General features: G+C 53.7%; 1 protein-coding gene across 11 annotated transcripts in view; it reads right to left on the bottom strand.

Moving 5' to 3' along the window:
* Nucleotides 1-13,196, bottom strand: part of WT1 (WT1 transcription factor) — a 70,556-nt gene that overhangs the window by 21,080 nt on the left and 36,280 nt on the right. For all 11 annotated transcript variants that reach the window (XM_074586207.1, XM_074586212.1, XM_074586208.1 and 8 more), the window contains 3 exons: nucleotides 9,819-9,941; nucleotides 9,513-9,615; nucleotides 4,051-4,128 (listed from right to left, as the gene is read on the bottom strand). In XM_074586207.1, the coding sequence (XP_074442308.1) occupies nucleotides 4,051-4,128; nucleotides 9,513-9,615; nucleotides 9,819-9,941 (304 nt within the window). The remainder of the gene's footprint in view (nucleotides 1-4,050; nucleotides 4,129-9,512; nucleotides 9,616-9,818; nucleotides 9,942-13,196) is intronic.

Raw genomic sequence — 13,196 nt, 5'->3', positions numbered from 1 at the left:
CGTGATGACTATTTAGCACCCGAGCAAAACTAAAAGGGAAAAAAACCCCTAATTTTGTCTGGTTATATGCTCAGATGACTGTTGGAAATATGGATCCAAACTTTTTACTCAAGCAGGTGAAGAGACAACTACGCAATATTTCTGTTAAGTCTTGCTGTTGGGTATGTGGCTACGCTTCTTGCCCACCGTACCATATCATTTCCTGCTTGGTGTAAGTTATTTCCACATCTCTCTTATTCAGAATTCATCAAAATATCAAGGAGGAGTTTACAGTCATGAGGTCTACCTCTACGACACTACGAAGGGAAGCAGCATTTTCCACACTGGACAAATAAGAAAGCAACACAACAATATTAAGGGCAGAAACTGAAGGGAAAGGTGTCCACTAATGTGGGACATCCATTTTAAGACATCCGGGACCTGAGTTCTCAGGGCGATAAGCAAAGCACCCGCTGACTTTCCCGCAACAGTGTAAATCTGATCTCAGCTGCTCTAAACAAAATACCACAAAAGAGCAACAAACCACCAGCAAACAGTCTGAAGAGATAAAATCCAGTCCCACGGTGATGTTCACTGCCTTAACCATGAAGTTTTCCTTTCAGATGCTGGAAGCTGCTGTTCTGTGTGACAGCTCTCACAGAGAAGCCAGCCCTCCCTCTTGTCTACCCAAAGTTCAGAGGTGACAGACAAGTCCCCGGACAAACAGGCAACACATAAGCAATGCACTAGCTCGCGAGACTCCAAATGTGGACTGTTCTTCCCGAGTTACAAGCACAACTTGAGCTAAGTCTTTGTCACACAGAACCTAAGTGAGAATCTACAACACAGATTCAAGCCACTTGGACTATGTGGTAGCAGTAGTGGGTTGTCATCTTCTCCAGGGACAACAACTTGCAGAGAGAAGCTTATTTGGGGCTGTCAGACTTCGTTTTGGTTTGCCAGCAGATAGAAACATCTAGAACTCAACTTTTAGGACCTACTCCATGTTCTGGAGTAGCCTGGCTGCAGTCTTTTCTGTCTGCTTCCCCGTTTACACCTCTCTCCCCTTCCCCTGCCAGTCTATCATGTTCTTGTCCTCTGCCAGAAGACAACGCCCTGTTCACCACCTGTGTCTCTCTCCACAATTTAGCAATGGCTGGTCAGGAACTCTATTCCACACCTTCTACTGCCCCCCTCTGCTTGACACTCAGGCCATCCCTTCTGCAGTTTCCTAACGCTTACACCTACTGAAAGCACTCAAAGACTAAAACCCACAAAGAAACTTCTTGCCCTCAGTTCCAATAACCAGCATTAAATTATCCAGGGAGGAAAAAACATCCAGGAAAAAAAAGTCTTCTGAGGCTTTAAAGCCATAGGCTGAAGCAGGCTCTGAGCAGATAAAATCATTCGATGGTTCAGATGCCTGGCTCTTGCCTCTGATCGCAGACGAACAGGACTGTTCATAAGCCTGCAACTCAACGGGAATGATTTTCACGACGACTGAAAAGGACACGGCTTTGGCCACCTGACAGTATTCCTTGCCAAATTTCAAACTTTTAATCTGGAGTGAGGGATTCTGGAGCTGATCGGTCAAATACTGGCAAGAATGTAAACAGCTAAAACTAGAATGCTCTCAGATGGACCTCTAGATAACTTAAGCATAGAAGCTGCTCACTAACTCTACCTGAAATGCACGGCAACAGCTTCATTTCATTCCATTAAACTTATGCTGAACACGAACCCCAGAAAACAAGCTACTGAACTGGTCTACTGTCAAGTATAAAGTGTATGACCCATAAGTTTTACATAATTGTAGAGTTCTCTAACTATTTGCAGAACTTACTGGCAATGTTTTCTTCCTTCTTATAATATGCAAAAGTCTTACCGAAGCCAGGAAGAAGTGCTGGGGAGAACTCAGGGCAAGGAGCTAAACAAGGACTGTCATCGTTGGACAGAATCTAGAAGCTCCATATTTCAACAGGAAGACCGATTCCAAAAATTCTTAAATTACAACTACAAGATTGAGAAAAGCATCTGAAATACTAAACGCCTGGGAATCACTTATGAACAGTTCATATATTTTAAAGATGTAAATCTTGGGAAGAATACCTTATGTTCGTGGCAACTGAGATTGGAGGTACTGTGTATTGTAACTCTCAGCCAGAAAAGACAGATAACTATTTTGGCTCATATTACCAGTGATGAGGCTATGTCTAGCACTGATTTTCCACAGATTCTACAATCTTGGCCTATACCAAAACTTTCAGCTTTGTTTTACCATAGATCATTCATCTTGATTTCTTTTTTTCCCCCCCTTTCATGCATCCTAGGTCACATACTTTACACTGCTAACAGTCTGACTCCTGGACAAGTAAGAAGCCATTTATTTTGTTCAGTACTCCTTTAATATTTCTATTGTGTCTTTTTTTTTTTTTTTCTTCGCTGAATTCCCCAAAGAATAACCTCTTCCTTGCTTTAATAACTTGGACCTCAGTCAAGGTTGATGTGTTTCTCCATTTTGCAGGATATTTTCTTCAGAAGAGACAAAACAGTGTCTAATATTGCAATGACTGATCTTTAAAGGGTACAGCTTAAAGAGGAAATCAAAAACACTTTTGGAAAAAAAGTAGGAAATAACCTTTAAAAAGAGAAGATTGGCAGCGAAGACACTGAACTGTACACAATTGTAGGATTTGGGGATCTTCTCAACCACAAGAGAGTTCCTTCACAGATCTCTCTAGGCTCAATTCTCTAGTTCATTCTGATTAGATAGTTTACTACACTACTATCTTCTCCCTCTAATCTTCAAACACCATTTGTGAATGAGCTAGGAGCAGACCCATAGTATTTTTTTTCCTTTATCACACTACAGCACTGTACACAAAGTCCATCTTGAACAAGGTTTTCACATTTTAGGACAACCACACGAAAGCATAGTCCTATGCAGTCTTTTCTAGATTCCCCCGTTGTTCACTTGAGGCTGTTCGCACACGCTTGGACAGTGAGGACATCTCAAAGCAAGCTGACGATACCTACCAAGGTAGTTGTGATATGTAGTTTTCATGGCCAATCATCTACTCAAGAGCAGAGCAGGCAATCTTTGGCTTTGGCTTGGCTAAGACCAAAAGGTGGCTCTTTTGCTCATGGTAGTGATCGTAGATGAAGCAAGGTGAAGTTGTGGCGGTCCACCAACCCAGCGGGTCTTGCTCCTACCTCATGCCCCCCTGGGTGCCTCAGAGGACAACCCACCCGCAGCAGGACCACCGGAGGCAGCGGGCACCGGCACCCAGAGCTTCGCACCGCCTCGCTCGCTCCTTCTCCTCTTCCTCCCCCGCCATCCCGCCCTCACCCCCGGGCCGGCCCCGGCAGGGCGGGAGCCCGGCCGCCGGCAGGGGGAGGCCCGGCGGAGGAGGTGCTCGCCCGGACCGGGGGCCGGGACCGCTGTAGTGTCCCCCCCCCGCCGCGGTCGCCACCCCGGCGGGGCCCCGCGGCGCCTCGGGGCCTTCCTGCCCGCCCAGCGGCAGGAAGCCCCGCGGGGGAGGCGGGCCGGAGCCTCTTCCCGGCAGGTGGGAGGGCGACAATGGCCGGGAGGAAGGAAGCCGGGAGGCGGCAGGGCCGGGACACAGGACGTAGGGCCTGGCGAAGGGAGGGAAAGGGAAGAGGGATGGTAGGAAGGGGCGACAGCTCGAGGAGGAGAGTGCGGAGGGGACGCAGCTGCCCCCCCGGCACCGGGACGGAGACCGGGACCGGGACGGGGACGGGGACCGGGACGGGGACCGGGACGGGGCAGAGCGGGGCGGCTGCAGCCCGCCCCCGGCGAGCTTCGCCTTTTAAATCCCTGCTGCTTAACTTAATAAACCTGAACCAGCCAGCACCCTCACACTTAATTTACCTTATTAAAGGTATTTTTATAAACACGGTAAGCTTTAACCGGACGATGAGCCACTGTCGGACCAAAGCAGTTGTTTTTCGTGGTAGTGACCGGATTCGAGTTGTCAAACCCAACGGAAAGGTACTTCGGTAACACGGCTACGTGAGGGCAAAAGATTGGAAAAGAATAAAGCGCCTTACCCCTTCAGCGTGGATCCCAAGTTCATTTGATTCCATGTCATGCATTCAAGCTGTGAGGTCATTTGGTATAAATTGTCGCTGTTGTGAAAATACATAAAATTAGAGCTAAAATTACTGCGATCAAATTAAAATCGATACGTCAAGACAGCAACATTTTCTTTGTTATTGTTTTTAAATATATAACAGTAGAAAGTGAATTTATTTTATATAATCCATTTTATCGATGTATTATGATTAAAAAAAAAAACAGAGGGAAAGGAAATAAATGAAAAGAACGGGTGTGGGTTGAAAAGCCTCTTTTAATCTGCAAGCCTGTCAATTTGCAAATAGCTGGAAGCGGAGACATGAAACTTTTTTCCTTACAGAAAAGTAATATCCGATATTGACGCTTTGAAACGAATGAAACGAATATCGGCAGCCTGGCGGGCTAAAGAAGGGGGTTATTTGTTTGGAAAAAAAAAAAGAAAAAAAAAAGGCAAATCTGTTAACTGTTTTAAGCGGGAGTGTGAGAGACCACGTGGCTAATGGAGCGAAGCGGCTATCGCGACTCGTGATGGATGTTGCTGCATAGAGGGGGCTTGACAAGCGGGAGAAAAATGGAGTGGCTGAGCGATAAACGAAGCTCCGCCGCCGGAATACGCTCTTTCCCCGACGCTGCACCGCCCAAACCAGCACGGACGAAGTTTCCCGACCATCTCTTTCCAGTTTAAAGTGGCAAACGCGGGGAGCGAGCGCGGCCGCCGGTAAACGGCGGCGGGCGGAGTTGCCGGGGGGGGGGGCGGCGGGGCGAGTCGCTCCGCGGGGCTTAAGCCCCGCGGAGCGACTCGCCCCGCCGCCCCCCCCCCGCCAGCGAAAGGAACTCGCCCCGGGGGGGGAAACGAAGCGGGAGCCCCCAGGCCTTTCAGACGAACTCTGTGATTGATGCCGCTCACAATAAACGCAAGGCTCCCTGTTGATTAATTACACCTAAATTCGCTGGACTTACGCGGCGAATTTATATCATCCTCTTATTAGAAGAGAGGTCGGGTTTTTTTCCTTTTTTTTTTTTTTTTTTCCTTCGTCGCAGGTAGAAGCGACCTAAAAAAGTCAGATTCCAGTGGGAAGCTTTTGCATATAAAAACAAATTAAGTGACTTCAATCTCGAAGTATGTGTAATATCATTTGTCAGTATCACTGGACACTATTATTCATTAGTGTGTCTGAAGTGCTATTATGCTACTACAATGTCCTGCATATCAGCTCAGGAATTGTTAAACTCTCCTGCAGTTTCCCCATTTGCAATAGCAGTCCGTGCTGGTCTGTGCCAACTACGTTTTGCAATTCCACGAATTCTTCCTGTAATGCTGCTGTAATTAATTCCTCCAGGACCCTGATTTTTATTAGAAGTGCCCGCCCGATGCATTTACAGCAGGAGATTTCCCTTTAACTTTCTTTCGCTTGACAGTTCATTTATAAGAGCCTCCCCCACAATATCCACTTTTCCCCCTCCTTTGCTTTTTCATAAAGCAATACACTTATTCATCTTGTCACTAGCTCGCAGCCACTGTACTGCCTGCCGCCTTTGGGTGACAGTGTCCACAACAAACCGCTCCGAAACCAGCCCGGTGTCCGGCGGCGAGGTCTTCGCCTCCCCGTCTAAAGCTCCCTCCCGTCCTCCCCGATATACCGCCGCCCTTCGCTCCCGCCTTTGCGGCTCCGACAGCAGCTTAACGGCGGAGCCCGAGCTGGCTTCAGCCTTTGGAGGGAGCCTGGGGTGGCTCTCGGGCAGGCTGGCCGGCCTGTGAAGCCCTCGGAGGAAGAGGGCGACAGAAACTCCGCTCTTTCTGCCGGACACCGCTCTGCCGCAGCCGGTCCCTCTGGCTCGGGGCGGCCCCAGCAGAGACCCGCAGCCTTCGCCCCCCCCCCGCCCTCCCGCTGCGGTTGCGGTGGGGCAGGAGCCGGGGTAACGAGTGACGAGGGGAGCAGGCGGCCGGGTCGGCCCCCGACGCCAGCCCGGCTCGGCTCCTGGCTCCAGCCCGGGCTCCGACCCCACGCCATCCCGCCTCCGACCCCGCGCAAGGCTGCAGAGGGGGGGCTGTGTGATCTCTGCTGCCGGCAGTGGCCAAGGGGAGAAATTTATTTTCTCCGGGGATGCTGAGCCCACGACGCTGCGAGGTTTACACCTCGAAAAACCCGGGATTGCCCAAACTTTGGCTAAATCGTGTGAAAGCGGCCCCGGGGCGGGAGGCGGGTGGGCACCGCGGGCTCCGAGCCCCGGCAAGCCCGGAGGCAGGAACGGCCGCGCCGGTCGCCGTTTGCCCGGGGGCCACCGGGCATCGACGCAGGGTTAAACACCTCGCATCTGACGTGTGACAGAGAACAGGACATCCCTAACTCCATTTACGCCTCGCCATGGTTTATTATTGAGAGTACCGTGAGGTGATCTCATGGAATTAACAGCTCCTCTCAAAATCTCGGCATTGGACAAGGTCTGAATGATAGAAGGAAAGCGGGGTCTCCGGGGATATGCTTGCACTGATTCCAATCTGAATCCTTGGCCCTCCGAACGGCCACGAAGAAGACACTAAAAATAACTTATTTTCATTACGGAGGTACTTTTAAAGAGAAAGGAGAGGAAAGAGGGGGGGGAACATTTCTACAACAGGGATTAATGTAAGTTGGAGTGGAATAAAAGGAAGTCAACGCTGAGCAAAAAGGGAACTTAAAAGGAAACCAGTAGTAGATCATATAGAGTTTGTTTTGGCCTGCATTGCAGTATTACCGAGTTCTTGACCTCTGCACAGAAAGAGCTATAATCTGAACCGAGACTCCTCCACTTTTAAAGTCTTTGTAAGTGTGACTCACAGTAAATTTTCAACATCGAGCATGTTTACTACATTAAACAGCGCGAGGTAGAAAAGTTCACATCACCATTTTAATGGACCCACAAATGCTAGTCATCTAATGCACACTTGCAATCTGTGCGGGTTTGTCATCCATGTCCAGCCATCAACAACAGGCGCAGCGCTCCTTGGCAGGGGAGCGGGCTGCGCTATAAACAGAGAGCAAGTAGTTACCGAGGCGAGAGATTTTAGAGATACTTTTGCTTCCACTGTAAGAATTACGATCTTTTAACCATTTCTTTCAAGCTGTTGCCTTCCCAACCGCTTTTGCCGGTGTGAGGAGCGACAGACGCCACGAACCCCGCCAGGCCGGGGGTGAGCACCGTCCCCTGCGCGCTCGCTGCGCGCAGCGCTCACTGGGCGCGCAGGGAGGCGCGCAGCACGCAGGGGCACGGCCACAGGCAGCCTCATCGCCCCATCCCTGCCCGTCCCGGCGCTCCAGTTGTCAAAAAAGAGCTGGCAAACTTGACCTGAACTGCGAAAAGCAAAGTAAATCTTCGCGAAGGAGGTATGGAATAAACGTGGTCTTAAAAAAAACCACCTTAATATAATAATAAAGGTTCTGCGAGATCAGTATGAATATTGCCTAAGGCAGTGCTGTCGGTTTTCAGGCCGTTGGAAATGTGGCTAATGAGTCACGCCCGTTTTTGCACGGTAACTAGTCACCCACTTTCTTGACAACACTTTCTAGGAAGAACAGTTGTGTCGCAGGAAAACCGTGTGGTTTGTTTTGTTTTTTTTTTCCAGATGCTTTTGAACACGTGCGGGAGGGACGAGGGGAGGCCGTACCGAGCTCACCCACCTGCTGGGGCTTGGATGCTGGCACAGGCTTTGCACAACTAGATCTGCCCTCCACAAGCTCTGCCCTGACTCACCCCACACACACACACCAGTATTGGCTTGTGTGAGGTTTAAGGGCTTAAATCCTTATCCTACCGAAGTAAGCAGTAAAATTCCCGGGGGGGCAGAGTAGGATCAAGGCTAAGATGGGGAAGGAATCGGCCCCGTAGCGCAGCGCTGCCCAGGTCCGTGTCCCGGAGCGCTGGGCGGGAGGTGGCGGCGTTAGGGCGATGCCAGGCTGAGCCCACCCCCTTCCCGACGCTTCCTCGGGAGCGGCACATGGAGGAGAGAGCTCCCGCACAAGCAGCGGGTTTCCTATCGGGATCACACCTCCCAGGACCGGCCTCGCTCCACTAAACGTACAAACAGGGGGGGAGCGCCCGCGGTGCTAGTGCCGCCGCCGCCGGGAGCCCCGACACCGGAGCCGGGCAGGGGACGGCGAGGGCGAACCCGGAGGCCCGGGGTGGGGGGTGGGCGGGGAGAGCGGCGGCTGCCCCGCGGCGTCTCGGGGCTGCCCTGTCCAAGCCTCCCTACGACCGTATTTATAGATTTCCCTGCGAGGCGAGCAATCTCTGTCACTTGAGCGCAGGAGTTCGCCCCGCCAATTATTCTGCAAGCTAATCTCTCTGGATAGGCTTCTTTCCTTCCTTCATTACCTCATTCCCTCCTTCCCTTGACGTCAGCTCACGTTCATTAGCGAAGTGGCTTCTGGAAGTGACAGAATTTTGTTGTCCCACGTCCAGTGTTGATTAATCAGAGATGATATAACCGGCCTACAAGAGGAGCCACTCGCGGCTTCCTTCGCCGAGGCATATTGTTTTGTGTGCGAGAGTTACTTAGCAACTCCAAGATACGGGACTGGCTCCAAGTTCACAAAAAGTTGAAGAATAAATTTTGGGGAACTTCTTTGCTCGCTAAACACGTTGTAAAACCGGGAGAGACACGCCCAGCCCCAATGCCAGACCGACGAAAACGGGAAGCCGCGCTCGCAACGGACCCGTCCGTTGGCAAAGAGAGTTCGTGCTTGCAGCAAAGCTCCAGGAGCACCTTTCTCCTAGCAAGGAAATCCGATAGGTTTATTGCCCCGTTTTCATAACCTCCCTGCAGGCCAGTCCCCGTCGCTCCTGGGAGCCACGGGAAGGGCTCTTGGGCTGCAAGACGAAGCCCCTGGCCGGAGCTGAGTTTTAATTGCCTGCCCGCTCCCCGTAACCGCGCTCGCTGAGCGCACCTGGGCAAATCCCAAACCCTTCGCACCAGCGGGCTCCGTCCGGGACAGGCGGGTCCCAAGCAGGCCCGGCAGCCCGCTTCCTGGAGGCGGCCCGCACCTGCCGCCGGAGCGCGGCTCCCCCCAGCCGGCAGCGCAGCGACAGAGCCCCGCCGGGGGGACTCGGCCAGCGCCGAGCGGCCCCGCCACCCTCCGCCACTCCCGAGGAGGCCGGGAAAGCTCCGAGACACGGCGGGGCCCGGGGCGGAGGGCGCGGCGGCTTTTTTGGTTTTGTTGGGCTTTTTGGTTTTGTTTTTTGTGTTTGTTTTGGGTTGGGTTTTTTGCTTGGTTGGTTGGTTTTTGTGTTTTGGTTTTTGTTTGTTTGTTTGTTTAACGTGTGAATCTTGTTTTTCTTTAGAGAAAGGAAAAAAAAAATCGGTTTCCCCGCAGAAAAGAAAACGCTGTTGGAACGGCGTGCGGGGGAGAGGCCAGGTCCGAGCAACAACCCGCGCAAAGCCGCCTGCCGGCGGAGGTACCTGTTGTAGGGGTTCCGGAGGAGCAGGGCCTGGCTGCCCGTGCAGCTGTCGGTGGGGGTGTGACAGCCGTACACCGGGGGAGGCACCGAGTACTGCTGGTCTCCTGCGGAGAAAACCACAAAGAGTTACGCCCTGCGGCGACCGTCCGTGTGTGTCCCCCGCCCTGGGCTGCAGCGGGGGCTGCCCCTTCCTCCAGCGTCTGGGCAGCTCTAGCTCTGTGCCTGGGAGTGGGGGGGCACAGCGGCGCGACACCGGGTTGCCAGCGGCCTTTGAGAGGGGTCCCCGCGGCCGGGAGGCTGAAATTACCTAGCGAGGGCTGCTGGCTGATGGGGTCCTCGTGTTTGAAGGAGTGGTTTGTAAACTGGGCGGCGTGGTGAGACGGCGTGTGGCCGTAGCTCGGGGTCCCGTCGAAGGCCACGGTGCTGTAACCTGCCGAAGAGACCGCAGCGGGGTTAAGAGGAGCCTCGAACCCCCTCGGCCACCAGCTCCCCGCGAAGCCCCCCCTGGGCGGGTGTCGAGCGAGAGGAGCCCACGGACGCCGGCTCCCATCGCCCCGCACCCAGGGCGCCGCCACCCGCTGCCGAAACGCTTCGCTGTTATAGATTCCCCCACACCAACCCGGTGCTGCTGCCCACGGTGGGGAAAAAGACACGGCAAGGCTGTGCCCCTTCATTCCCCGTCCCACCTTGCCCCCCCCGCCCCCCCATCACACGCTCTTGGCGAGGCTGCGGGCGCAGGGCGGTGCGGTGGGACCCCCGCGGGACCCCCCCCGCCCGGGCAGAGGCGAGCCGGGCAGCCCGCTCCGAGGGGCGGAAAGTCGGAAGTCTCGTTCGTGTTTAAAGAGAACAGATCGGCTTCGGCAATAAAAAGGATGTTTTCATTAATTGTTGCTCTTATTAAAGAGGAAGATTCCCATCTGCTCAGTGTACTCCTCTGCCGTTTCCAATTTAGAAGTTACCCTTTAATCTTTCTTTTTTTCTTTTCTTTTTTTTTTTTAAGAACAGCTTTCTGAAGTGTCTGCAATAAAGAGGCAGAATGTTTCATGCAAAAATAAAACTCCTCCTTTCAGCGAAAATTGCTCTCCAAAATAATAAACAGCCTATTTTGTTTCCTACACCGAGCAGATTCAGATGGAAAGAGACCACCTCTGCTGACCCCGGGCCGACACGAAATCGTAAATCAGGTGCTTGGATACCAACTTTCATTAATGACTTGGAGCTGGCTAAACAACTTCAGCTAAAAAAGTAATTACAAAGTAATATTATCTCAGAGGCTTCTCGGCTCATCAGCATTTACCCCGAGAACCAAGCTCCTCCGAGAGTCACTCTTCCAAAAAAACAAAACAAAACAAAACAAAAAGTCCGAGGCGGGCTGGGAAAAGAAACCAAATCTCTCTCTGAACCCGCTTATTCAGCACGGGCATCCTCCACGGCCCCGTCTGGATGTGGCATGTGGCCGGAGGGTGATTTTGTTACTCGAGAGAGAGCACTCGGGACTGCGCGACTGTTTTCAGGCTCCTCTCTAAGTTTCTTTCGGTGCCGGGTGCTCGGCGCTGTGCAGGTCTCCTCTTCACCACCGCCGATCGATGATCACAGGGGGTTTCAGAGAGAATAAAATGCAGAGGCAACAAGAGATCCAGTTGATGCTTCTCCATTTTATTTTCTCTGCAGGCAGCCTGGATCCAGCGACATGACAGGACTTAATTAACTTGTGGGGTTGCGCGGGAGAAATGGAGCAATGGGGAGGGGAAAAAATCCAGAACTTTGAAACCTCCGCCTTTGCGATGATTTTAAGCCGGCCCTGAGACTGCAGGGCTGGGATGGAAGTGGGACTGGCTTGTCCCCTGCCAAATCTCTCTCACATCCCCCTCGCCCTCGGAGCAGAGCTCCTTTCGCAGCGATGCGAGCAGCGTTGACAGGCCGGTACCTTACGGGCTCCCATCCCACAGCTGTTTCTCGCTCCTTATCTCCTCCCTTAGCCCTCGGGGTAGAGGCTCAACCTTCAACTCCCTTTTCCCCATTTCCCTCTGCCTCTTTTTTAACTTTCAGAAAACACTGACACTTTCTACGTTACTTTTGGCCCGGCGCAGACTTTCGGTGACCTTCAAAACTCCGCTCGGAGCAGAACGAGGTTTTGGCCACATTTTCCGGTGTTGCCTGACCCAAAGCTTCAGGAATGTGATAAGAAAGTTGAGTTCTGAACCGAGCTGCCGATAGTGAGGTCTCTTTAATTAGGGCGTTATCAGAGCCAAGCCTGATTAAAATGTGCTGAAAATAATTGAAAGTTGTACATCTGCTGCATAACGGGGCCCGCTGGAGGCATCCAGTTGTTGGAGGAGCCCAGCTGGATGAAAGAGGAGAAGGAGAAGAGGAAAACTGGGCAGAGGTTTCAAAGCCTTAGTTCCCTAACCCCCACCCCATCCCAGACTTGGCAGTAATGTCACCGCAGAGCCAAGGTAGCATCTTTCCCACGGTCGGAGGAACCAGCTAAAAAAAAAAAAAAAAAGAGTTCAACCTTGAGGAGAGCCAAAGCAAGAACATTTTATCCACCCACCAATAAAAAAAAAATAAAAAAAAAGAAAGAAAACACCCTTTGCCGAATTCCTCCTTGCCGAAGGAGCTCTCTGCGTGTCGCCAAAAATAGTCGTGGCAAAGCCCCAGTGCTGCCCGCGCGAGGATACAGCCCCGAGCTGAAGGGACACCCCCGCGGGCGGAGGGACCGTCCCCGCGGCGAGGCCGCTCGGCCTGCGGAGCACGGGAGGGAGCCGGGACACGGCCCCTGCTCCCGGGGACGGAGCCTTCCTCCAGGCTCTCGCAGGGCCTCGATCCACCCCAGCGGGGCCGGGGCGGCGCAGAGATGCGCCGGTTCCCCCGGCGCCCACAGGTGCGTGTGTGTGTGTAGGGCTTGGGGTGCCGCAGACCGAGCAAAGCCCGGTGCAGGCCCCCGTGTTTTGGTGCGTTAAAGGCTCCGTTTCTCTTCGGGGCGGTTAAACTCAGACGACAGGACGGCGCAGGGTCGCAGCTATTTTGTCCCTCGCCCACCTAGGGCCGAGTTTATTTCACTCGCCCTCCCCTCCACCTTCTCCTCTGTATTTCTGCCCAGCGATTACAAAACCTCTCCGATGTCTAAAATCCTTACAGATGTCTTAAAAAAAAAAAAATCCCCTGCCCGGCGTGCTTTATGCAGGCCGCTCGCCGCCGGTCGGAGCCCGAGGCCCCCGCGGGGCGCGCAGTGGCCCCGGGGCCTCGCCGCTGGCCCTGCGCGGCCGAGCCTCCCCCCGAGCTCCAGGGATGCTGCCCGTCTTTCCCAGCCGGGCTCGGTTTCCGACGTTAGAGCCCGGCTCTGGGCGGACAGCGGGGGCCGGGGGCCGAAGGCAGCGGAGCGGTGGCACCGGGACCGCGAGCCGGCACTGCCCGGCGGCCTCCCCGCCGCCGCCATCGCCTCTCCTCAATGCAAAGGTCGCCCCGGGCCACCTCGCCGGCCTTGGGCCACCCCTCGGCGGCCAGCACAGAGAGCGCCCGCCCGGCCTCGGCCTCCGCTCTGGCCTCCCGCCCTGCCTCCCTTTGCCAGCCTCCAGAAAGCCGGGGACACCCCGGCTCCTCCCGGGGCGGTCGCCCCCAGCCCCTCCCTGCGGGTACGTGGTTGCCCCCCTGGCGCACAGCTAGCCCCAGCTGCGGGCTGGGT

The sequence above is a fragment of the Larus michahellis genome, chromosome 4 (assembly GCF_964199755.1).
Source record: "Larus michahellis chromosome 4, bLarMic1.1, whole genome shotgun sequence".
Classification (NCBI taxonomy): domain Eukaryota; kingdom Metazoa; phylum Chordata; class Aves; order Charadriiformes; family Laridae; genus Larus; species Larus michahellis.
Note: the sequence above shows the minus strand (reverse complement) of the source record. Positions and strands in the feature narration are given on the sequence as shown.